Consider the following 27,638-nt stretch of genomic DNA (forward strand, 5'->3'; position numbering starts at 1 on the left):
GCTGAAGTACTTGGGGTGATAATAGTAGGCAGCACTAGCAGAAGTTTAAAATAATCTGGCTTGCAATAAGTCGTTCCCAGGGAAGTCTGTGTGACTTTCCACAGCCCTGTCTCTACCTGTACATTTCAAAATATCAGGCTAAGTTCTCTGTCCTTAGAAAACTCAATAAAGAAACGTATCTCTCTCATTTAATTGATGGCTGCATGCTCATTGCCTACAGCTATCTGCTGCTCTTCATCTTGGCGTCATTTTACCTGCTTGACTGTATTTCCCTGATCATTTTGGGTGCTTTTCAGAGTTACTCTCTCCTCCCGTCTGTAATGTTCAGAAAATTTCCCTCTTTACTGTTCCCACCCTTTATTCTTGACTGCAGCAGAAGTGAAAAACGCAACAAATCTGTATATAAGACAGAAATATCTCTTTTGTCATGAGACACTGAGCATCTTGTCTTCACTATCCCTTCAAGGTTATTATGGATTAGTACCTTTCTTCAGCCTTTAAAAACAGTCATGGAAAAACGCATTTTCCATGGACAAATGTTCGGTTCTGAAGGGCAAGGAAGAGATCTATTCTGTGTTAGTAGGCCATAAGTTTCAGCAGCTCTGTACAAAGTCATTGATAACTCCATAGAATCATAGAATAGTTTGGGTTGGAAGGGACATTTAAAGGTCATGTAGCCCAAGGCCGTGAGCAGGGAAATCTTCCAGTAGGTCAAGATGCTCAGAGCCTCATCCAGCCTGGCACTGAATGTTTGTATCCACCACTTCCCTGGGCAACCCAGTGTTCCACCATCCTCATTGTAGAAAGGTCTCTCTCTCACACCTAGTCTAAACCTAATCTTCTGGTATGAAACCCTTACCCCTTGTCCTATTGCAACAGTTTGTCCCAAATTTTATTATAAAAGCTCCCCTTAAGTATTGAAAGAGCACAGTAAAGTCTCCCTGGAGCCCGCTCTTCTCCAGGCTCCTGTATTGGCATGCACATAGTAAATGTCACAACATTCCTCTTTAACATAACTACTTTGAAAAAAGACTTGGAGCAACACCAGATCAGTTTACTTGGGCCATAGCAGTCATGGTAGCAAAATTGAAGCTGATGGCAACGTATTCTTTGCACTTAGGATGTCTGTGGATTTGTGTTTCTGCCCCTTTAGGGTGCTTCCTACAAAGCTTTCCCATTCAGATTTTCTACTGCCAGGTCTGCTTATCCTATTTTGCAGAGCATGAAAAATTTTCCTAGTGAATACAGCAGCAAATCATAGTTGATTCAGAATTTGCAAGCTAATCAAAACCTGAAGCAATTTCCCTTCTCTCTTACATGGAAACACATGTTCACATATATGGTAAGCAATTATCATGCCTTAAAATGCTGATTTGTCTGTGCTCCCTTTCGTATAAGTACATGTAGGCAGGTCCTTTAATAACAGAGGGCACAAGCACAATCAAAAATGTTGAATCTCTAGCTGTGCTTTTCATAAGAGCAATCAGTTACACAGGGAAAGGCTATTTTATTTGGTGTCTGTAAAAATATCTATTTGGTGTAACCTGTTTCTGAATAGGATTCAGTTACATTTAGCAAATGCAATGAAATTCAACAGTGTAACTCCCTGATCAAGAGTGCACATGCTCTTGAGTCACTTTCCTGTATTTGCGATTTTATTTTTATAGCGACTAAACAACTAGCTTAGATGACTCATCATGATTCACACTGGAGACAAAAGGACAAAGAATACAAAATATAATAACGTGGCATTGTTTTCTCTTAAATGAGGTAACAATTGTGCTTGATTTTCTCTGTAAAAGCATCATTAGGTGCTTAAGACATTATTAGTTAATGCAGGATTTTCTTGAGGAATCATTTGCCCTTCCATTCCCATCTCCTCAGCCTGAGAAAAGCATAAATCATTTTCCCTTGGTTGTGCAGTTCAGTGTGTTGCGATGCCTGTTCTGTCCTTACTTGGCTGAGATAACACTGCCCAAACGTGCAGGTTTTGTACTGAAGCATTTAAAAAGGGCCTTGGTGTGTGTTTTCTAACAAGTGCTGGTTTTGAGTGTGAAACAAAGAGTCGGTTTAGGGGCTGTGGAGAAAAAGTGAGAGCATTTACAGGATTTTTTAATGTTTAAAAGGATGGCCTGGTTGGCTTCATTTCCAAATACAGAAAGATGGATTTTCCCTTTATCTCACCTTCCCTACTGAAAAGGCAAAGCTGACATTTGCAATTGTTTATGTAAGATTCAGAATAAAAACTGTAAAAGTTTTATGCTACTTGGAATACGAATACTTTGCTGGAACCGAAGGATTCTCTCTAGCAGAGTGAATTTAAACGTCTCCATATGGACACAAGTCCCAGCTGGCTGAGGTATGCATATTGCCTGCATTATATACATGGGAATGGGAAGTTCTTCAGCTGAACAGGATGTTTGCCAGAGATTGGAAAATTGAGGATAATGATATTTTGCAAATATCTTAAATGTAGCAAGCTTATATGCTTGAAGAATATTTTTCTGAGACATCAACCTCACTTGATCAGAATTTCAATTACTGCAGACTCTGAGAGATACCAAGTGTTTATATCAGGATTCCAGCACGCCTGTTATCCATTCTGTTTAAGGAAAGGTGGATTGGCCAAGTGTCATTAGCAAAGGAACCTTGTCCCAAACCAGGGCAGACATAAACCATCTTCTCTCACTCCTGTTCCCCCTGGGAGCTTCTGTTCATTGCTGAAATTCATCCTGATATCTCAGGAGATCTGACAGTTTCTCTCACACCAGCATCTTGTCGCTCCGTGTATTCCGGATCATTTCGTGTTTTGCTGGATTGGAATGTGCTAGTCAGCTGAACGACAGGAGTATATGGGATCTATGAACTCCTTTTCCTTTGTTGGAATGTATCCAATAGCAAATCTCTTTTTACATATGAGAGGGAGAATGTGTTATATTCAGGCATTTCCTTGGATTTCTTGGTTAGACCTGTTTGCTTTTCCATTCCTTTTATGTTCTCACCTTTCAGACTCCAGCCATGAGTAATTTGAAAAATGGGTTGGTGTGTGTCCTGGTTTTAACTAGAAGAATTTTCTTCTTAGTAAGATTTTGGATTTAGGATGAGATGAAGGTTGGTAACTCACTGATGTTTCAGTTGTTGCTGAGTTGTGCTCTCACCCCGAGGACTTTCCAGTTTCCCATGTTTTGCCAGAGAGGAGTTAAAGGAAGCTGGGAGGGAGCATGAGCAGGACAGCTGACCTGAACTGGCCAAAGGGGTATTTCATACCAGGGAACATCATGCTCACTCTAAACTGAGGTGGCCAAGGAGGCTGATTGCTGCTGGGGCCAGGCTGAACGTGGTCAGCCCAATAAAATCACTCATCACTTGTCTGTCTTGGGTTTTAGGTCTCTATTTTGGTTTTCTCCCTTTTTGATGCTATATTAATTACTGTTGTTACTATGGTCATCATCATTTTATACCAATTATTAAACTTTTCTAATCTCAACCCATTGGTTTTAACTTTTTGTTTCTTCTCTTCATTCCGTCAGGGAAGACACTGGGTGTCTGAGTGAGCAGCTGCATGGTACTTCCTTGCCAGCTGAGGTTAAACCATGTCAATGTTCCCCAGTTACTATTTGTGATTTCTTTCACTTGTATTTCACAAGGAGGTTGAAAATTCATTGAACTTGAGTCCTGAACCACTTTCTTGGCTTAATTATCTCAGTCACTAAGGTACAGAACTCCCTGAGGTTTGCACATTCATGTAGGGGTGAGACAGCTCCTAGAGCTGCATGGTTTATGTTGATTAAGGCATTATTTGAAAGATCTAAGGATGGTTGGATTTCTTGTCAGTAGGCAAAGTGAATCTTCACCTTAAAAAAAACCTCTGCATCCTGGGAATGTTTGTGCTGGCTGATACTGCTTTTGACTTTCTATCAGGTTCAGGCTCTGCTTTCTCTCTCCGTGTGCTTGTAGAGATGAAGCGCACGCTGGGAAAGGAGGCCACGCTCTTCACCTGCACTGCAGGTGGGAGGAGGCTGCACATTCACAGTGCTCCAATTCACATTTCTCTTTCTGCACTGTGAGCAGGGAAATACTGAAATCGTGGTGTTGTCCTAGGTGCTGCAGGCTTCTATACTCTTGCTGTCTGAGTGGGGCGGCTGACAAAGCAATAGTTAACACTCCAAGTTTAAAAAGTCTTGATAATATTGACTGGATTAGAATATGCATTAGGATATCAATTAAAGTTGGCTCATTGGCATATGACTTAAGTGATTAAGAGGAACAATTTCACATACCCTCCACAACTGCTGTTAACCTCTAAGATTTTAAAATGTTGAGTCAAATTCAATTAAACTCTGCATTTTACAATATTCTATAGAGCAGTCATTACGGAATCCAAGCACAGGCTTTCAGACTCAAGAGCAACAGCATCAAATGGCACTGAGTAAATTCAGTCTCAGAAGGAAATGTTGTAGTTCTTGATTTATAACCATTGCTTCCTGCATGCCTGTTTTTCCAATGCCAGCTTTCAAGCTGTACCCCAAAAATCATTCCTCACAGCTTATTAGATCTGAAAGCACCAGAGCCCAAATTGATCTTTGAGGAACAGATCAGAGGTTACCGGGAGTGATCTATGGCTTCCCTTGACCCGTTCCGTGCTGCTCACAGGGGAGGAAGAGGCTCAGCTTTTAATTGGGCTATTAATTTTGACTTGGAGGCAAGAGCAATGAGTGGTGTGTGAATCTCTGGTGACTGTCCCGCTGTCCCTGTTCCCAGGTGATGAGGCAGGCCTCCCTCAGCTGCTGGCAGTGGCAGCACGTCTGAGGGACGCGGCGGAGCTGCTCCAGTCGGACGAGATGCGCCCAGCCAACGACCCCGAGGAGAGAGCCCCTGTCAGGGTCAGGATGCTCAATGATGTGCTGCAAGGCTTGGAGAAAAGCTTCCTGGTTCATCAGGCTCCTCCAGGACTTTACAGGTATGGCACACGGCGCTCCACACCTTCTGTGGCTGAGCTGAAATGGTGTTCGCCTCTGCTTGGTTTGCAGATCTGCCTTTAAAAAGAAAAACCTCCGCGAGTGCCCAAAATTAAAGCTATTATTTTTTTCCTATCACATCCTTTCTGCAGAAAACATTTTATTCATTACAATGCAAGGGGTCATTAGAATGCAGCACTGCAGCACTTCTGTCATGACATTGCTGCTAACAAGACGTACGGTGCGATGGCAGGCCAGGCAGCGTGGCAGAAACACGTGTCAGATGGTACAGGAAGCTTTCAGAAGAAGAGGAAAATATTTTGAAGTCTAACACTGCTTGACAGGCTCCACCTATATTTTATTTAAAACTTTGTACAGTTCATTGAAGATTCAGGATTGTACAAGATCCTTGGTGGCATTATTTAACATATTTAATTATATAGCAGCGCTCTTGGATGCATTTCAGCGAGTTAAAGGCAGTACATTCCAGTTAATGAGGAGGCCTGAGTCAGTCACTGTTCATAACATCTTGTCTCTGCTTGGAATTATTCTGTGATACGTGTTCAGCTGCACTACCCAGGTTGGTTTTAAGATGTCGTAGTCGTCCCACCTTTTACTTCCTAAGAAGTCTGCAGGTCTCTGTCTCTCACCAGAACCAACTAAAGCAGCAAAACTCTGCTTTGATTTCTGTTGATGGGAAAAATTATCCAGTGTCTCCCGCAAGTGAAAGTGTGAAGTGGACATCAAACAGACACGTGGTGGAGGTGGGGAAGGAAAGCAGAAAGCTCCAGCCACAGGAGGGATTCTTCCAGTTGTTAGCAATGGTGTAGAACTCATACAGTCATCTTTTAACAAAAGCAAAAGGGAAACAGAAAAGCAAGGTAGTTATGGGTAACTCAAAAGTGTCAGTGAATAAAAGCCCTACAGCTGTAATAAAGAAAATAGAATAATTACTTTTGGGGAGGAGCTAATTTACTAATTTACTGTGACTGGATTTCCAACATAAAGAAATAAACCAAAATGGGATTAGCTGAACTATAATATTCTAGGTTTAGCAGTGCGGTCTGAGTTGGTGTGGTGTTGCAAAGGAGCCATAAAACTGTTTAATAATAATGTAGTATGTATGTGTTGCATTGCAACAGCAGCATTCAGCATTGTTGGATCTGACCCAGTTCTTTATTTGTGAAAACAAATTATATCAAAAGTTAGGATTATAAGGAGAGGGTTTTTGAGGTCTTCTAATATTTCAGTTCTTGCAGGGCTTGCATTATTGTTTGTTATTTGCCAAAACATAATTACTAGATATGCAAACACAACGTAACAAATTTTTCACCTGCTCTCCACGGTATTTAGTACAGAGCAAAAGTGCTTTCACACTGGCAGAGTAGACACTGTGGAAGTGAAAATGTTGTACTTGCTGCCCTCCAATTTAATTAAATTTGATACAAGATTTAACAGTACAAGATTTCAAAGTCTAGGAGAAAACATTGGCTTTGACTTTACTCTGAATAATTTTACCTGACATCATCTGGAATATACAACAGTAAAGGACACCTTGTGTATAATCGTTTAGATGTTCATTTAAACAGAATGCAACCTTTGTGCAGTGCCAAGGTGTGTAATTGTTACCCTTAATGGTAAATCTACACAGATAAACAGAATCAAGGACACTGTTAGATTGCTGATGTCCTTCGCTGCCATTTAAAATCTGGAGTTTGTTTAATTAAAAAAATAGAATGTATCTAACTTTAAGTCTTGTTTAGATTATTTTTCATTTTTTAGGAATTGAAAGTCCTTCTATTAGGTAAGGAAGTTATGTCAATGTGTTTCATATTCTGAAGCTGTAATTGTGTCTCGAGAACACTAGAAACGCTTGAAAAACCTGGTACACTTCTTTTTTCTTTTTTTTTTTCTTGTAAAACTTTTAAACTTATTCTTTCTGTCATTTGGTAAAGAAAACAAACAAAAAAAAATCAGTCTCACAGCCAGGACCTTGTATGCCATGTTTCATCCCAGTCAGAAGATTGATAGGCAAGTTATAAACCCCTGAAATAGTGGTTTATAATGGAAATGCTGGCAGCCCTTTAACTACAGCAGCACAAGCAGTACAGCAATAAATACTGTGCTTCATCTGTAAACAGAAATTTAGGATGCAGTTTGCAGCCTTGACCTTCAGGCTCCAACTGTGTTTAGATCATTAAGATTCCATAAATACTGTAATTTACAGCCTTCTGAAGGAAGAATTTGTGTGCACAGTAAAGGACGTATTCTTCATGAAAAAATGATTGCTTCCTGTATACCCATTTGGACTCATATTCTCAACCTCAATCAAAGCCCTTGACAAATTTGCTGAAGTTTTAGGCGTCATTTTTAGCCTTGTGTTTGTCCTAATTCACAGCTCTCTGGTTCTGTACTATGTTTTCTGTCCTAGAACTTGAATTAAAAAGAAAGGTGGATTTTTTCTTTATTGCAGGAGTGTTGCCACCTTCCTGTGCTTCTCCACTACAGGGGAACTGATACATCTTCTATATAATTTTTTTTCTATAGTTCCCACTCACATTCCTGTAGCTATAGTCTCTTACTGTATATAGGTACTTAAAAAAATAAATGCCTCATTCCAGTCAATGTCATAGGGGAATATCTGGGCATAATTGATACATTATGCATCTACAATGAGAAGTAATATAATGAAATTTACTAGCGGAATTCAAATTAGAGATTTTTTTTTAAATAATTGCATTAGGATATTTGACTAAATGAAAGTAATCATGATTGACGTTGGCAGGTTGTTCAATACAGTGAATGCTGTAGTTTTGATGCTCATCCTCTTCCCTTAAATTCCTGACGTTGAGCTGCAAATTCAACAGCAGCGCATGTTCCCCATGATCTCTATTTCCAGCTGCGTTGGAAATACACAAGTACAGCTTTAATCAGGGTATTTTAGTCTTATCCAGAAATTCAGGCAGAATGAAAAATTATAGGTTGAGGAATATCCTGCTTTGCAAAAGTTACCCTGGAACTTGATTTGGGGTTAGGAGAAAATTGCTGAGTTTTATTGTACCTGAAATATTTTTTTATTCCCAGTAGTAACCCTGGGTAGATTTTCTATTTCCAGAATATGTCTAGGAATAAAATAAGATTGCTGTTGGTGTTTTTCATTTATCTCTCTTTGTTTCTCGTAGCATATTCATAATGCCGATAATTATTTGGATTTATAATTTGTCATTATTTTAATGGAATAATCAGTAGAAATCCATTTGTTTCTTACCTTTAGCCATTTCTTCCTTTCCACTCTTGCAATGTATATTTGTGTGGGACATTTCTGTGTGTTTTCTGATGATCGTATTTTGCTACTAAAGGTGATAATCATAGATTGCACAGCAGTGGCATCTACAAGGTTAATGTAAGAACGCGGGCTTTGTTACTTTAGGCACTGTTCAGGGGGAAAAATAAATTTTGAGCATATTGTCCTCTCCATGAGATGGTCAGCCTCACCAAAGCCATAAAAAGGTTCCATAAATACCGATCGTGTCATGCTTTTGCATGCTTTTCCCTCTACGGAAATACCAGCCGAAACACTGACACCAATGTCAGGGATAGCAGGACACTGTGGATCTTCCTGGTGCTCATTTCATAAATCCTGAGTTCAAATCTTGCGCTTGCCTAGGCTCAGTGAGAGAGCCCCCCCTGTTCTTGGTGGATTCTACTGTACTTCTCACATTTGCTGACCCATCTGTTAGGTCTGTGTGTGCACTCCTTAGGTGCTCACAGGGCGCCTCTCCCTCTGTTGAAAGGCAGAGCTCTTCAATGCAGAGGAATATTGAAAAAAATGATGTAATAAGGCAAATTTCATGGAGCATCAGGCGTGGCACACTCGGTGCAGGGAGATCTGCAGTCTCAGTGAAAGTGTCACATTTCCTCAGGTCCAGGTCTGATTTTCAGATATGATGGGTGCTGTTGATACCAGGTGGATCCAGTAGTAAGTTTGCAGCATTTCCTAGAATCCCCTGGGATGCTCCCCCAAAATTTTCAAACCTAAAAGAGTTACTAAAATCACAGTTTGTGCCTTCAGTATTTAAAATTAAAGCCAAAAAGAGGTGTACGAGGGCTCAGGCTGTCATTTCTGCTCCAGTTAGGTGCATTTTTTTTCTTAATGGACCCTTTTCTAAGGATGAGTTATGTCCTGACTGACAGTTCTTTTAACAGTTTTGTAAAAAAATCAAAGTCAACTTGTGTAAAATCTTTCTTTTAAAAGTTTTATCTTAGCATGGCAAGTTTATCCTCTCCATTAAGGCTGTATGCATCTGCCACCACTATTTATGGAATTGTTGCAGGGGTGATTGTACTTTGTCTAATAGATGTAATTGAGTGAATTGAGTAGTAAGTAGGTGAAAAGCAAGGATTTTGAAAGCGATCTGTGTCTTCAGCAAAGACCTCCAGCCGTTTTTATTGCTCATTTGCACCAGTTAAACTTATTCATTTTGCTTCTTTTCATCACGGATATCCAAGTGTGACATTAACACTTCATTGGGCTAAAGAATTACAACAATTGGTTGCATTTTAATGCACTGAACAAAATGCTGGCACTAAGCAAAGATGAATTGTGCACCCTGAATCTGACATAATGAAATGAGACAACAATCAAAAGGTGTTTTTAGTACAAATCAAAAAAGGTGTTGCTGCCGAATTCGTGCCACTCAAGTGTGTGTTGTTCACCAGAACAAATATTTTCCTTTCAGATTGAGATTTGTTACATCCACTCCTGACATGTGTGTTTAGCGTGTATATTCTGCAGGATTTATTTCTGCTTTGCTGGTAAACTGCAGCAGATTATCAGGTTTCAAAACACACATGCCCTAAGAGTCAAGTTTCTAGAGATACGTTTAGTAGGAGAATTAAAGACTTTATTATATCTCCATGTGTAAACAAGCTACTCACTGGATTTACAGAGGACAGGCATTAAAGATGCAAATATCCTGCTAATCTTAAACAGTAACGTGGGTAAACATGGAGTGCAATGTCACCTGCAGAATAAAACAAAACCCTAGCCCAGAGTTTCTACTGAGACAGTAGTTCTGTCTCATTGTATAAACTCTGGAGATTTGTTTTTTCGTTTTGAATTCTTGATTTATGACTTCAAGTAGAAAACATGCCTGTCTCCTTTGTAGTAATATTTGAGATGTTTTTTGACCGACCTGAACCAAATGCATGGAGTATTTTTATTGTTCTGCTTTGTATTATGTGGAGCAGAGTGATTTGATACGGTGTCGATGATCCTTAGTGGGGGAAATACTGAAATAATTCATCTTTCCCTGGCAGCAGTAGATAATGTTCTGTCTCTATTATCTGCCATGTGCAATTTGTAAATACAATGCTAGGATTATGTTGGGGAGAAGGAAAGAACTGTGTGCTGGTTGTAGAGTAGTGTACCTCAGGTTTTGCCATTAAGTCAGAATTTCTGTCTTCCGACACAGCAATGATTTCCTCCTGACTTTTGACCCCCATATTTTGCATCTTCCAAAACTTGCAACTCCTTTTCTTCTATGATTTTTTTCACGGCTTGTGAATGGGGTTATGAACAGTGGCATTACTTGTTTCCCTGTCTAATCCTTCTCTGGTGTTTCTCAGTTCTGCAGTTGTTGTTCAGCTCCCTTCTCTCTGATAAGCATTTGTTCAAATGTATTTTTTACACTCAAAATGCCTCCTTCATTTTCTTCTGCCTTATTCCTTTGAACTTTACAGCGTTTGGGCAGTGTGATTGTGGCTTTTGCAGCTGTAAGTATGGAGCTGCACATTTATCCTGGCACACCCCAGTAGCATTTACTAGGCCGATAATGCTCTTACAAACTCCTGCTATGGTTATTATTTTTCTCATCACTGATAACGATGCTGAATTATGCCCTTTCTTAATGCTGAGGAGATGCAATAAAGTGAGTGATAGTCACTCTCAAAACACCTGATCCATCTGAGTGGCAATTGAGATTTTTTTTCCCTTCAGAATCACCGATACATGTAATGGCCATGAATTAATGACTGTATTTGTTGTCTTGTGAATTTTTACTATTTAAAGACCATTTGCTGCATAAATACTACTGAATTAGCCATCTGCAGAGCTGTAATTATGGCAGACTTTAAAGCTTATTTAAACAGGGAACATGAAAATCTTTTCATTACACCTGCAAAAGCAGAAAACCTCTGTAATCAGGGATTATGTCATGGCTTGAAAACAGATTTCTCACTTCCCTGATATGAAGGGAAACCTGGTTTTACATATATTCATTTGTTTTTCTTCTATTTTTCCTCTATGTTCTTCTCCTGAACTTTCTTCCATCTTTTTAATTAGGTTGATTTGTATACTCACAGAGTTCTCTCTGTACGATACATCAGACCCATTATGTTTGTGATCCAGTAAATATTATTATATTGTAATATAACCCAGCATTAAACATCCTGAAGACAAGAACGTGTCCAGGAAATAATATTCCTCATGCTTCCCACAAATGTGCATGCTCTTGGCCTTAAAAAAAAAGGAAAAAAAAAAAAAAGGAAAAAAAAGTGTTTCTTCTGGTAAAATGACATTTATTTTAATGTGTGTCCTCAGTGGATGTTTTAGCCCATTTCACAGCCGTTGTTCTGCTGACTGTAAAAGCCCTGTCACAGCTGTTGTGTGAGCTCAGTGCAGAGCTCTCATGCCAACCTCCAGCAAGACTTGTGCTTAGGATGCAGCTCCACTCCGTGTCCCTTGCTGGCAGATCTTGCTTGGTCTGCACTGACGGTGCTAAATAGGGCAGGAATATTTAGTTCCAGGAAAAAAAAATCTACCGTGATCTCAGGAAGCTGTACAAAGTATTAGATTCTGAATCATTTATTTAATATGGCAGAAACTTAGTATTTTATACATTATTTTATCTTTATTATAAACAGTAGGACTGGTAACATTTTTTAGATCCAAGAAATATATGAATCCACATTTTTGATCATGACAGATGAGAGCCACTCGTGTATGGTTGAAATATTAGCCAAGAGCACTTCTTGAATATGGTACAAAAATAAATGGAATTCATTGGAAAAGAGTTAATATGCAATATTCCCCCACTAACATATTACCCAGGCAGTAGAGCTTAGAAATGTGTTGATGAGGTCATTAACAGGAAAATTACCTTAACTGGGACTTAAAAGTAGTGTTAATTTTGTGTGTGTACCTGCCACTGAAGATAATAATGATGTAACTTCAGGCATCTCTTTAAAGATGTATTGTGAGATAATCTTTTATCCCTCGTTAACTCTTATGATAATTACCTGTGGTAATGGTCTCATGTGACGTGGCACAGAGTTATTTAGGGTGATAAACGCAGTCAGGATCAGAACTGGAGATCAAGGTCAAGCCAGTTGTCTGCATTAAGCACTGGACACTGTGTGCTGCTTTGTTTAGGAATGGGATTCCTCCTCAGGAAGAGGATGTTTTACATGGTTTCTAAATAAAAAGTCCTATGAGGCCATCAGAACATCAGCTGTGACCCATTTGGAAATAACTTTATTAATTCACTTCCCTCAAGTTCTTCAAAATAGTAGCACATCTGCTTTGAGTTCGAGTGTTCCAGACTGAGACATCCTTAAAAGACAGATAGTTTCCTCCAAATTATCCACACAAGCATATGTTTCTCTCGCTTGAAAAGCAAGTGTAGCATAAATCATTCAAAGAACATCATGGTTACATTTGTTACCAACAGCTACATTATTTGAAATTTAACAAAGAATATTTCATGCCAGTTGCTGCCAGCAAATAACATTTTAAAATACAGTTACATCAATTTTGTTCAATGCATCATCACTCTTTTAAGCATAAGTCCTTGTTCTGAGGAGCCGCAGAAAAGCTACTGGTGGATTTTCAAGGAATTTTTACATCTCCATGGGGTGTACATCATTCTCTCATCAGCTGCATACTGGCATTGGAAGCTCTGTGGCAAAGACTCTGATCGTGGGTTCTGTGGCTTCTTCAGGAATTTCTACATAAAGTTGCTTAATTATTTTCTGTAAAACCCTAGAGAAAATAATGCCTGATTAGAGGACTGCTATTGAGTAGTGATAAATAGTGACTTGCAACTTCTGAAGAACAAATGCATCCTATTTGTCTTTTTTTATTTCACTTCTGTGAAGTCGTTCTCTACTGTTGATTGGATTCTCCTTACCTACTGATCTTCTTTACTCCAAAGCAAGAAAGAAAAAAGCTCCTAAACTCAGCAAATTTTCACCACGACAAAACCGTGAGTGCATGGTAATGTTGATGTTCAGCACTGGCAAAAAGATATTTCTTTGCAGCTTCATTTTACTCAAACTCAGTCTTTAAGCTGGTCAGGCTTCTTAGCTCCATTATTCTTATTTGAAGCTCCTCCTGAACATCAGTCTTCTTATGATCTGCTACTTGCCTCAAGTTGCCAGCTTCTATTTGTTCATGGCTATTATATATTATTATACTAGACATTGTTTGCTATCAAAAGTCACAAAAATTAGGAAGTGATGTAATTACTGTTTATTTAACAAAAGTGACGAAGTTTGGCTACAGGTTGTCATAGATTCAGTATTTCATTTTTTCTTCAGCCATTGCAGAACACTGTCCTATTATCAGAAAATCAAGCTCAGCATTGCTAGCTTTACTTTATGTCAATCTTTTCTGTTGGCAGAAAATATTTAACTATCAAAAGAATTCCTTCCTTGTACATCTTTCAGAACAGAAATGAAAGTGAATATTTTCTGTGAATGTTGAGTTTTGGTCATAAAAAAAGTCCTCCAGCAACCTTTCTTGGCTCAAATTCTTTAACAGACTTTTTGCTTCCTCGTTAGGATTCTGGACGCTTGTACATGTGCTTTGGAATCTGGGACTGGTGCACTCAAGGCCCTCACGAAGATTTAAAGTTGCCAAGGTGCATCAAGCTGAAGTTTAGGCTAGAGTTGGAGTTGGGTTAGGCTTGAGTGATCCTTCAGTGAGAGATTAGTGTTTCTCAGGGCAGTGCATCCCTTGCCTTCGAAAACTACTGTAATCAAAGGGAGCTGTAGGGAAATAAAAGATAATGTATCTTGTAACCCACTGCTCCTCCAGTTTGGCTTCTCTTTTTCCCTTTGTTTATTTGGCAGGTAGTCAAGCCGAGACACTTCACAGAGCTGCCAAAATCAGGATTAATTTTTTTAAAGAAGGGCCATTTTAAACTGACCTCTCAGAAATGTACTCAGACTCAAAATGGAATAATCACCTCCTTGTGGTCCCTTGTCCCAACAGGATCCTGTCCATGCACATTTACCACAACCTCCATTCGCTAGAATTGACTCAATTAGAGGTGTCCTAATGCCTGTTTTTTTTGCAAGATAAATTTGTATCTAGCAGGGAGAGAGTTTATCTGGTTTACCACTGTCATATAACAATGCCTTTGAAATGCCTTGCAGTTGGGCAGACTTTATTTGGGATTGATGTCTCGATTACCTGCAGCTTATCAACTGCTGATAACATGCAAATACATCCCTTTCAGGCAGACACTCACCTCTGAGTGTCCCTGATTTTAAGTCTGTCACATTCTGGGATATGTATTGGGAGAACCATTTGCAGCCTGTAAACGAGGGCACTGAGGGAAGGCTCTTTGAAAAGGGAGAAGATACGTAGGACACAAAAGTTAGGAAATCATATTCCAAAGAGAGGATCCTTACAGATGTTATGCTGGGTTTGTGGGGACTGAGGGCACTGAAGGAGTGGTTTTCCAGCTGAGTTGCCCTGAGCGGTTGGGTGCCACATCGCCAATTTCCCTGTGTGTGTGTGTTGTTCCATCCCATGGCCCCAGAGCCGGTGACTCCCAGCGTTCAGTCCCGCAGGGAACAAACATTGTTGGAAAACAAAAACAAAAACAAACAAAAAAACCCCAAACAAAAAACCCCCAAAACAACCAAACAACCAACCAAACAAACAAAAGGGGTTCCTCTGGGTGAGCTCTAATGACATGCAATGACACTTCACCGGGGCAAATATTTCCTCCTGATAAAAGCTAATCTTACATGGCCAGCAGTTGTAATTTTAAAATTATTAATCTTCTGCCACAATGCTGCTGTGAAATAAAATAGGTGAGATAACAAAAGTGCATGTGGGTGTCAAAAAGGTTTAAAAAGGAAGAGAAGAAAGGAGAAGAACCCTTGGAGATCAAAGGATAAGGATCCCAGAGGAAGAAAGGAAACTTTCTGCATGTTCACTGCAAAATTTTCTGAGGTGCAAACTTGTGTAAAGAAACCAGTATAGATCCCCTTGTGCTGTTTCCTGAGAAGATTTTGTGGTATTTTTATGTCCTACAATGAAAAACCACTGTATGGAACTGGACGTCCCAACACGTAAATATTGTTATTAGAGTGCATTTACTTATTTACCAAAGTATTTTATGTCTTACAAACATGAATGAAAGCAGACTCCTAAATGTAAGAAAAGTGCATTCAAAATTGAACAGTATCAGGGGAAAGGAAAATTCAGAGAATCCTTGTTCTGGTGTGGTTTTGGGGGGGTTTTGTTTTGGTTTTGTTTTGTTTTGTTTGGGTTTTTTTGTTATTTGTTTTGTTTTGGTTTTGGTTTTTTTTTTGTTTTTTTTTTCCCTTGGAGAGTACAAGAAAAACCAATTCGGGGAATTATAAAATTGAGTTTGTGAGGATGCTGAAGTCATAGCACATTGTGTTATAACTGGAATAGACAGAGGCTGCCCTCAGCATTTATCTCTAAACAATTTTACTGTGATTCCACAGAGAAAAGCTGCACTCATTTTCATGTGGGACAGTAGCGTTACCATCATGTCCTAATGATTTAATAATTACTTTTCAAAATCTCAAATGTGGGCTGTTAGATGGGAGTCCGTTTGTAAGTGCTTGAATAATTCATCTTGTGTTGTACATTACCTGCAGACAAAATTTTCCTGTAGGCTAAAAAATCGTTTTTCGTGACAAGAATAATGAGGTAATCTTGTTTCATCTTGAGCTGTCCAGTTGCTCTGATATTGAAGTTGTGTTGAAGTCAATCCATTTCTAGTGTGATCTGTCATTCAAGGATTTGTCAAATTCCTTCTGGTCTGGTGGGTGTGACAGCACCTCCTTATTTGTGGTTATGCAGAACAGGGTTTAATGGCTTTATTTTGACCGGCAATGCTTGTGTTCCTAGGCCTGCCAAGGACTTGCGAAAGTTACCGAAGAGGCTCTGTTTCTGTTTCTTTACTTTGCTAAGGCTGTTTGTTTGTTTGTAGCCCTTTTATCTCTTTCATTGGTACTGCCTGAAGTTATTAATTAGGTTTCCTACCTCAGTGTTACACTTCTCGGGTCACTGGGATGTGTCATAGTAACAAGCCCATTAGGATGAATGATGTGTGTTGTAATTTCATCAGTGTCGTCAATGATGTATTGCAGTTTTCTGTTGAGGAGTGTCTTTTTGTTTTGTGGGGGTCAGGCTGACTGTGTGAATGATATTTATAAGATAAAATAGTTAAAGATGAAGGTAGATACTTAAGCAATTAGGCCAGAGGCTGGAATTGTTTTTTTAAGGGTGTAGGCTACAAAACCAATTTGTGTTCAGGAATGTTTAAGTAATTGAATTTCACAGTGTAAATTAAAGTCTCTTGCTATCATTCTGCATGTTGTGGGCACATGGTGATACCTTGTGTCAATGAAATGGCTGAGGTTTATTTTTCAGTCCCTGTGTAATCTTTAATGAAAACACTTTTCTGACTTGTAAAGGCTTGGAAGTAATAAACTGAACTGACCATTTTTTCATTTGATGAAGCTTCAACAGAGATAAGAAGTAAACTTGTATAAATTGACTCTCATGAACATGCATAAAGAGAGAAATCATTTTATGCAACAAAGGGGTGGCATGGCTTGCCAAGCAAAGATAAGTAATGGAAAATACAAGATCCCAGTGAGAACTCCTAGCAGAAAATTTGAAAAAAACAGGTGCTGTATTGTAGTACTTATCATTATTTGCATACGTAAAAATATAAATGAGATTCTGTCATACTATGTAATCAGCTATTCTGAAGTCATGTCATTATTTCAGAAGTTAAGGTATTATTTTCAAATTAAGACAGGAGACTGCTTGTCTCATTCATCAAACAACTAAGCTCTCATCAGACACCAATTTGCCCTGCATTCAGGTGGGGTGCCCTAGCAATTCTTGTTTTCACTTGGATCACATGCTGATGTATTTAGTGTGGAATCGCCAGTGGTTCCAAAATCACGGCAGTAGATTTAAACTGTATTAAACACCCTTATTAGGGTCAGGGTAGACCGTGTTTTTTAGCGTGCGTGCCTTGTTCAGAGCACATTTGATGGTGGGACATGAGGTCTGTTCCTATCCACCACCAACATTGTCTCAGCAGCCCCCAAATGTTCCAGTGCTCAGACCATCCTCCATTTCGAGTGATTTCTGGCAGTCTAAGTCAGTGTTGTTTTGCTGTGGTTGCGGTCTTAAGATGTTTTTATGAGTTGACCTAAAGGAGCAGAGGGATCCGAACACAGATCAGGGCACCAGTGTTGTAGGCATTTGGAGTGGAATTCCACCTCAGTCAAACTCTCCCAGCCACCAGCAGCCAGATCTCTCCTGAGGGTAGAAAGAAATGTGATCATCTCTAGCACTGGCCGTGCTGTTGGAGGTGTTTGAGGGGCTGTGAGCAGGCTTCTTTCTCCCTGTGAACTACGGGAACTATAGAGGAGAGTTCTTCAAAAGACTGGTTCTGCTTGCACTGATCTCAGCAGGAGTCCCTGAACTGAGGCAGCAAAATCAATCCCTGCTTTGAAAAATGCAGTGTTTCCCCTAGCACAGCCTATCCTTAAAAACCAACCAACCCAGAGTTGATCTGGTTCTCAGCATACACAGTTTTCATTTACTGTATCACAGAGACTGCTTTGGGACAGTCCGCAAGATAACCTGAGTCCCCTTTGAGTATGAGCTGCACCGTGGTTAGGGAGCATGGAGTTGTCCTGCGGCTGCTGCAGTGCCAGCTGAGGAAGTTACTGCCACATCTACCTGTTCCTGCCCTCGTGATGGGGCTTTCTGTCCCCACTGAGCTGTTCATGCAGGTGCTCCCAACCTGTTTCTGTCTAAATGCTCTCTGTCAGTGATGACCCATTGTTTAAACTGTCTTTCTGCGGCAGTGTGGGATTCAAACCCTCTCCCTCCTCTGTTTAGATCTCCGGTGCACTGCATTGCACACCCCTTGAACTGTCTGGATGTATTGCTGTCAGGGGATGGAAAACTCCTCATTCCCTCTGCACACTGCTGGGTTTGGATGTATACCCAATATTGGGGACTAAGAACACAGGCTGAAGAATTGCTTTATGAGGACAGGAGTTATTTCATATCTTGGTTAAAAAAAAATGGCCTCTCATTCAAAACATTTTTTAAAGCTGAAGAGCATGGCAAAAGATTGTGGGTGTTCTGTGGTGTCATTGCTTGGGCTGCTTTGTTTCTTTTCCCCGAGGCAGAGTTGCAGTTAGGTGATTCACAGAATGATAAGATGCCCTTTTGTGTTCATCTGTCTTCTGTAAATGAACTTGGCCGTTTCATTACTAATTACTAATTCATTACTAATTACTAATTCATTACTAATTGGAGTTGCCCTTTGGCCTGTTCTGTTGTGCCAGTAGGTTACTAACAAGGTGTGTGAGCGGTCCTGTTTCTTCCTGGGTTCTCCATGAAACAGCCTCTCCCCTGCCCCGAACACCTGTCCTGTACTTAAGGACAAGGTCCTGCACCAAATCACTGCAGCTTTCCTGTTCCAAATTTCATTCACTTCTGTTTGCAATCAAACAAAATCTCCTGGGTGGAGATTTATGATATTCATGTGCTCTTCTAATTAGTATAATGATTACACCTGGTTTTGGATAACATTTATAGCCTGCTTCAAAGAGTCCCATTAAAATCACCGACTAGCTTTGAATTCTGAGCCTTCCATGCCTCATACAGGAGCATTTCCAAGGGATCACACAATACTCTTGCATCTGTTTTTCTACAAACCGTTAAAATTTTTTTTGCAGATATTACTGGAAAACCCAGATTTTGTTTCACACGGGTTTAGCTGTGTGTGCTGTTTCTTTCCTCTAGTATGGGACATTAAAGATGCGTTACTCTTGTTCTGAAGCCACAAAGGATTATTGATGAAATAAAGTCTCTGCTGAAGGCAAGGAGAGTTTTACCATTGGCTTCAATGCAGCTGGAATTTCACCTCTGAAGTGTGAAATAAATAACGGGAGCAGATAGGAAAAACAAAAACAAAACCAAACCTGGGCTGAGGGTTCACAGCAATAACCAAACTCCTTTTAGAGGGCAATGAATGGAATGCATATGAGACACAAAATCCTTCACGAGGGGTGTGATAGGTGCATGCTCATGCTTTTGAATAAAATCCTGAATGGTCAAAGAGGAATGTGAGATTTGTTTGATGGATTTAGTAACTTCTCCAGTGTAAGTACACGCAGTTCAGTGAATGGATTCAGTTTATAGAGGCGTAATAAACATGCATTTGTCTCTCAATCTGCCATGGGTCAGCTTTACTGTGCATAATATCTATCATCTGTAAGCTGTGGCTGATACTTGCAGGGTTTCTTGATGGCATCTGATCGATTGTTTCTGAGTCAAAATTTTACCATTCTCTCCATTGTTCTCTTTCAGAAATATTCTTTACAGACTGGACGACAGGACCAGCCAGTTTTCAGTACTGCTGAAGGCACTGGAGCACTGCAAACTGCATCAGTCAAATGAGACCGTTCAAGCAGCCTTGTCAGAGGTGCTGAGCAGCATCAATTCAGCTCAGGTTTACTTCAAAGCAGGACTTGATGTGTTTGAGACTACCTTAGCTGGAAAGAAATGAGAGGATTCTCTGCATTCTAAGACATTTGTTTACAACTCGCTAAACAAAAGTTCAGCTTGGACCAGAATTGCTCTGAGGATCAAACCTTGCTCAGCCTTTCCTTCAGCTGGCGCTTAAAGGTACTGCAACACAGTGGTTTAAGAAATGTAAAACAGTATTTTGCACTGTTCACAGTATATCTCAAATGTCTCTTCCTGAATGTATAAAACCTAAAGAGAGGGAATAACACTTCACAGGTGATTTTTGGAAGGACAACTGCTGTATTTTTGTATGTAAAGTATGTTTTTATGACCAAGAGCTCAATCCTGCGAAGTACCAAGCACGTCCTGCGATGTGCTGAAGCCCCGGTTCTGAGACACCCCAGATGTGCGCCCAGGGGAGATTTCCTCTGTCAGAAACATCTGACTCAAGTTTCTTAATGTTTTCAGCAAGCTCATCTTCTTCCTTACTCCGTTCAGAGTAAGTAGTTGAAGGATGTGGTGTTTCCATGGGTATCCAGCACCAGAGTGGAAGTGCACAGAGCACCTTTACGGGTGCAATCCAACAACTTTACTCCTGTGGAACAATAAATACCTCAGTCCTGAGAATACAGATAAACTTTGACTCTTCCATTTCTGTATGAAAATAAAGGGTTCTTTTCTCTAATGCTTCTTGGAGAGAAAATTTTTGTGATTATTTCAAATTATTTGTAAAGTGTGAATCGGTAATTACACTCGCACAAAAATGCTTTGAATGTTTGTGCTAAATGAAAGAACTGCCTAGTCTTTATAAGGCTACAGGCCTTACAAATTTTCACCAAACATTCCCAAAACATCCAACTTCAGGGTCTTTAAATTTCCAGAGAGCTGTAAATAGAAGCAAGGCCTCCAAGTCCTTGGAAAAGTTTTGGGATTCCATCACTCCTTGCCACACCACCCTCTGTTCCAGGCTGGATCATTCCATCAGGCCTGGCATATCGGACCTGGATCGGTGTCAAAAAAGCTCAAGGAAAACATACATTCATTCCCTGCTGTAGAACCAGGAATTCAAGTGTGGAGGCACAAGCTGGTGAAGCATATTGCAGAGCCAAAATGCAAATCTGTTTTTCCTTTGGTAAAAGGCTCTAATCACACCACTGACCCTTGGCCAAAGTAATCTGTGAGTGAAAGGATCAGGAGCTCCAGGGTCCTCTGAAGGGATGCTGTACACATTTGAGAACTGCAGGTCTTAATAATATAAAGAGTTGACATTGTTAAGCCCTATTTTGGGTTTTACAGTCTCAAATGATTCTATGTTTGGAGCTTAAATAATTAATTTTATACAGATACCTTAGAATTTAAATTTAATTTATTTCCTGGAAATGTTAAATATATTGTTGTTACTCAGTTTGCCATGTAAACACTACAGGAACATTTCAGGTTGCAATAAAAATGGAAAAAGTGTCTGTATTAATGTTTAAAAATTGCCTACAGGAAAATTTCTGAGTGCACAATTCGGTGAAAAACTTTTTAAAGTTGACTTAGCAAGAAATGAGCTGTTTGCAGATCTGGGTTTCTGTTTCCACAGTCCTTAGCAAAAGGGTCTCACCAAGCAATGGCCCAGGACTGGGCACACACAGCTGTGCTGTTGCTGCTTTTCTACACGAGTTTTGATTGAATAGTGGGCAAAAGCCCCCCGGGCCTGACCAGAGGCAGAGCTGTGCCATGTTACAGCAGCTGCTGCTGTGGGAATTTGTTTAGCGTGGGCTCAGACATCATTATCTCCCAGCTTTCCGTGCCATCAGATCAGCAAAAGTGGATGGAGTTTCTTTTGCTAATGCTAGTACCAGTTCTGTTTAGTCCAGAGAGAATTTGGCTTCTGGAAAGTAACATTGTTTATGAAGTAGGTTCACCCCTTGTTGCCATAGTTTTTATTATTGTAAGATTTAAGTGGTTGGAGTATCCACATTTGGATTGTGTGTTTATTTTGGGCACTTGGGGATGTACTGTGTATCATGCTACGCTTGAACTGTGTTTGTGACAGGGACCAGTCTTCTAACAGTTCACTGAGTGACATAATTTCTTTAGAGTGCTGCCTCACTGTGGAGCTTTTGATGGTATTAAGTGATAAAAGGTCAGGTGCCATTAGAGACCAAAAAGAGAGATTAACGCCTTTGTTAACTCTACCAGGTGAATTTATTAACTGCTTCCTCATCCTCAGAATGTTCCACCAAACCCACCTCTAATGCAACCAAAGTGTACGCAGCAAAATCAGTGAACTCTGATGGGAGCAACATCCCTCATGGATGATTTCTCAGCCCTGTAATTCCAAAATAAAATATTTATCTTGTTTTCTCACTGATGTCCTTCTGTAACCACTTCTAAAATAGCAGACTCCCAAGTACTCCACTAGGAAAGCACTGCTATTGTAAACGTCTGTCTGCTCCAGAGACAGTCAGATGTTCTTGTTGGTGAGATGAATCAGATGATTGTAGGCTTTTATTTCAATGTTCAGATCTTACATATAAGTGAGTGCTCAGTGATAATATTTGTACCATTATAGCTTTGAAAAAAAAGCACTTTTGTGCCATATCCTTCCATTGATTTTTAAATCCCACTTAGTGACTTCAAGGAATTTATAGCAAGTTGAGGTCCTAAGCACCCAGTGTGCTTCTAACACAGAGTTTTTGCCCAACCAGCCGTGGAACATCTGCTAAAGGAAGGTGTTAGTAAATCATAGCAGCTTCCCCAGACTGACTTCATTCCTGGGTTGTACTGGAACAAACAGGGCGCCCTTAAAGGCAGAAGTGTGTTTGCAAATTGCCTGAATGATACTAAAAATGTGTTTGCTTTTCAGAAGCATCCGTTGCCAGAGACAGTATAACAAATGCATTGATTGCTACTTAATCTAGAGTCATGCTCACAGTGACCAGAAAATCCCCGCAGCCGACAATATTTGTATGTTGAGACAGCTGATAATAAAAAGCCAATAAGGCTTTATTAGTATGTATTTTAAAGAGTCCATAAAAAAGCTAAAGTACAATCAAGTCAGATGAATACAAAGTACGTGGGAGCTGGATTTTGAGTACTGACCTTAAAAAAGGCAGTGAATTGTTTTTATCATCCAAGAAAAATAGAACCTGTGCAAATATGCAAACATACAAATGCCTTACGTCTTCAAAAGGTTGTGCAAACTTTAATTTACTTGCAGTGATACATCTACATAGACACAGATGTAAATAACTACGTGAGAAATTAGCAAACACTTTGCACTGCCTTACCCACCTTTTAGGAAAGTATTTCAGTCCAGAGATGTGAAAGGAGGCACTGCAGCTGACCTCAGTTCTTGCAACAGTAGGTGGGGAAAGGTTAAATCTCAGGTATTACAGGAGGAACCACTGGAGGTCATCTGTTCCAGCCTCCCTGCTCGAGCAGGGTCAGCCAAAAGCAGCCTCCCAGGAAGGGCTGTGTTCAGATTTACTGTTGAATCCTTCCAGAGATGGAGATTCCTCAGCCTCTCTGGGCAATCTGTGCCAGTGCACGGTCACCCTCACAGGGAGAGTGTTCCATTCTTCCATGGAAACAGCTCCTCCAAATTTGTCCCTCCATTTCTGAGTTGTTAAAATATTGTGATTCGTTTAATTGCAAACATTCAAAAGGTAACCATCATTTCATTTAGTGAAAACTCTCTGACACCATCCCTGGGATTTCACAGGTATAGTATGTTGGAAAGTTTGTATGAGGAGATTTGTTCTTGAAGCCATAAAGTTGGGTTTTTTAAGACATAGAAACTAATGTCCTTATCATTTGAGGTCTTTGTGCAGTCCCTGTCCCCAGTCATGGGATTTCTCTATACCCTAGGAGGGCGATGGAGAACAAAAGATGCCTTAGAAAATGCAGGGAGGGAAATCACCCATCAGCACACGTGTAGCTCTAAATGCATCGACTTTTGACCAAGTTTTTTAAGTTTACCCAAACTTTGGGGGCTCACTGTGGCTTGCGTTGAGTGGAGAGGGAGGCAAGTAATTGTATGGCTCATTCTGGCTTTAAAAGCTGTTAGATGCTATAGAAATGCCTGGTCTGTGTTCTCCAAGGAGCAGTTCACATTTCCTGGCAGGCCCTGCTGTCTGTGTCACTCAGGGATGGGCACCTCTGTGCTGCTGTCTCAGGGAACAAATCCATTGTGGGAGATGTTCTTTCTTTTTGCCACTCTGTAACATTTCACCAGTGTCACACCGGTCCCAGGAAAGTGAGAGGTAGGAAAAAAATCTCATTTCAAGGTGCCTGGGACCTGAGTTTGGAAAACAGCCTTGTACAGCACTGTTAGTGTTCCAAACAAAGTAAGTGTCGTCTTTTGGAGCTCTGAATCTATGGAATTTGAGATAGGTCTCCAGCAGCAGAAGTAAATGTCTCAAATATAGAATACAAATGTATTTGTGGTCTATTAAATGTTATAATAATGATAAAAATTGGTTGGATACCGGTGCAGTGACAGTTTGGGGTGGCTTTAACCATCTGGCTGTTTTTTCTCCCTCTAACACCATCTTCTCCAATCCTTTGCATTCACCTTCTCTCACATTCTCCTTGCAATGTGATGATTTTTTCCATCCCTCACCACCTTTTTCTCAGCCATTCCCACTGATTTTCTGTCTCCATTCTACTTCCTTATCACTTCTTAAGCTCCCCTTTAATTTGCCAACCACCAAGTTAATCCCTCTCTTTTCTCTCTCTGATCTCAGTCATGCCTTTTGTTCCCCATTCAGTTCTCAGCTCACCTCCCTCGAGTTTAAATTATTATTCCTGGTACAGCTGGCCATAATAAAGAGCTCAAAGTGGTGGAAAAGTCCTTCTCAGATCCAAATGGATAAAGTGTAAGGAGGCATCATCTGTTAAATTCAAAGTATTCCCTTCTGAGTACATGCAAGCAGCAGGTTTTCAGTTATAGCTTGACTGAATGGAAACAGATTTTTTTTCCTATCTTCTTTCTTTCTCTCTAATGTCTGGACCAGGAAATTCCCTCAGAAGTAGCGGTGTAGAAAGGTGATAATCTTGAAAGTTTTGAAATAAACTTTTGAGGTTCATTTGTATCCAATTCTGAAGTTGGATGAACAAGAAATTACAAAGAATCAGAATTGGCACTACCTGTCTACAAAATACAAGGGGCAGTATCTAAGCATGGAATTTCTCTTTCCTTGCAGGAGCCATCCAGCATTCCCTACATGTCGGCTAGGTACCAAACCTGTGCGTGTAATTATGTTGTCCTACAGTGTTTGACACTATTAAGTATAACAGGGACTAAAGCTGCATGCGCAAACCTGTACTTGAACATGCACATTTGAGCCTAGGAAGTGCCTAAGAATAATGAATACTCATCTGGGAAGCAGAGGCTTTAAAAATATCTGAATTAGACTGTGTGTTTACTAAAGCTGTGGTGCTGTTAAGCCTTTGGTTTTTTCCTAATTATAATCCCACTGCTGCTGGTTATTTCTACTATTGCTCATGCACACTTGTCATAACTGGAGAAAATGTGTACCTGCATGGATTTGCAAAAAACCAAATGTTGCCCCTCAGTCTTACTGACCTTACTGGACTGGTTTTCTCAACAGGGTTGACTTTACCATGACTACTTGCCAGGGCACTATTCCACAGAAGCAAGGTCAGCAGAATTTGGCCACTATTCGTGGAATTTCCCACAAGATTTGGTACCAGAAGATTAATTATTTCGGTTTAGTCTATTTTCTTTAGTCTCTCAACATAGATTATTACAAGCAAGATTGTATTTCTTTTTTTTTTTTTCCAACTGGGAGGAGTCTCTTGGTCAACGTTAAGTAAGCCCAGAGGGCAGAACATGAATGTGTATGTACAAGTGATATAATCTAGAATTAACTTTAAACCTATTACGAATGTTGGATTAATGCAGACATACTTTCATAAACTTCACAGGTTGGAATTAATACAAGGGCTTAATTTAAGAAATTTAATCAGAATAAAGGCGTGGAACAGCAGTTTTGCTGTGTAAATGTAGTATATGCTTTCTCATCTGCCTAATCCATTTGGTTAAAAAAAGAAGTAGGGTTTTATTTAAGCTGCTTCTCTCTGATTTATTTTCCAGCAAGCCTTTGAAAATGAAATCTTGGTCTTTTTCTTTTAAATGTGTGCTGCCTTTAATGTTTAGGGAACGATTGTCAAGTGTTCAGACAGTGTAACACCACCTTGTCTGATCACTCTTGGATTATTTGATAGGATTGAGTGGAATTTCAAAGCATGGTCTTTGGAAGAAGGTCCTTTACTGACTGTTACTATATATGATATTATATACTAGGGTGGCTGCCTTTACTGTGCAGTGCTGTAGGTGTGCATCGTGATGCTTTGAGGCACTCATTTAAGAGAATTTTTTTTTCAGTCGTTTTGCAGAGACCTGTTAATTTTCTCCCATTTGAGGCTGTGGTCCCCTGACCATGCTGGTGACAGAGCAATGCAGTACCAAGTGCTCTTGGCGCAGGTACACGGCATGTTGAGGGTTTTTCTGAGCTCTCAGAGCATCTCCAGTTTTTAATTAATGTCCCTTGTAGCCTCACTTTGCTTTTGTGTGGCTCAGTCCTGATACCAGTGTGAGTGACCCCAGGGAGAGGTGGATGGGTCTGACTTTTTGGTGAACTTGCTACAGAAGCTGCTGATGCCCCTATTCTTAAAAAAAAAGTAAATAAAATACTTGGCAAGGACTTCCCAAACATTTGGTGTTTTCAGCCTGTACCCTGAGGATTCTGAAATAGTTTTGGATCCTGCTTCGTTTTTTTTCCGTGCAGTCTCATTTCATGTTCTCAGCAGCTGAAACACCTTGTAGTGGATGAATCCACTAGAGGGGAAATAAGGAGATTCTTAATATTTTATACTCAGAGCAAATAAGATGAGCACAAATTCCCTGTGTTTTCCATTTGCAGTTTGCATGAGTTAATATGCAAGACAGTCTTATCACACATACTGTGATTCGGCATTCTGAGACAAATAGAAAATGAATGTGATTCCCTATCCAGAGGAACTATATTGAATTCAGGGAATGTTTCATATCCAACCATCTTAAATGCTTGCATACACTGTGAGCAAGCACAAGTTAATGTAGTTGCAACAGATACTTTTGGGGGTTTTAGCAAGGTGTGAAAAATGACATTCTTCTGTGTCAGGGCAGATTTTATCATTGCATCCATACCCAAGTGTGTGTTAATGTCTTGTGTGTCCTCATTGCTGAACCCGTGAGATTAATGCTCAAAGTGCTGCTATCAGTGTCCACGCTCAATACAAACTGAGTATTTTTTTAGTCAGGAGCACCTTGCAGAGTTTCCCTACTCCGATGGAACATGCAAGTGTTTCTTTCTGCCTTTTGTATGCAAAAGAGCAGCTATCAAGTTGTGTTACCTTTATCAAGGCTTGACACAGAATTTGAGACGCCTGAGTGATGACTCTGTCATTCCATCTACTTCTACATTTTCACGTCCTAAAATCATGTTGCCAAAAAATGGTGGCTAGTCAATGCAGAATATTAAGTAACTACTAATTTTTTTTTTTTTTTTTTTACCATGAAATAATAAAAACTCGATGCAGTGATTTCTGGAAACCAATAAATATCATGTTATGTGGAAATGTGCAATGAAAGGTTGATTTTTATAAGACTTTATAGAATGTTGAGTCTGAATAAAACAGCTTGTTTGCAAAATTAGTTTACTTTGTATCAATTTGTATTTTTATATCATAGTCCAATAAAAAGAGAACGCTGGCCATTAATTTAAGTAGATTCTACATAGTTTGATTAAGAAGCACATTTTATTTGTTTGTGCTCTGAATGTGATTTT

General features: G+C 39.8%; 1 protein-coding gene across 1 annotated transcript in view; it reads left to right on the forward strand.

Annotated features, from left to right (window-relative positions):
• NAALADL2 (N-acetylated alpha-linked acidic dipeptidase like 2) overlaps positions 1-21,277 on the forward strand; it is a 438,547-nt gene extending 417,270 nt beyond the window's left edge. The window contains exons 16-17 of the mRNA XM_066193760.1: positions 4,762-4,960; positions 19,636-21,277. Coding sequence (XP_066049857.1) covers positions 4,762-4,960; positions 19,636-19,834 — 398 coding nt within the window. The 3' untranslated portion in view covers positions 19,835-21,277. The remainder of the gene's footprint in view (positions 1-4,761; positions 4,961-19,635) is intronic.
• The last annotated feature ends 6,361 nt before the right edge of the window (positions 21,278-27,638 follow it).

This window comes from Chamaea fasciata, unplaced genomic scaffold, assembly GCF_029207755.1.
Source record: "Chamaea fasciata isolate MVZ Bird 193981 ecotype frontalis unplaced genomic scaffold, bChaFas1.0.hap1 SCAF_11, whole genome shotgun sequence".
Classification (NCBI taxonomy): Eukaryota; Metazoa; Chordata; class Aves; order Passeriformes; family Sylviidae; genus Chamaea; species Chamaea fasciata.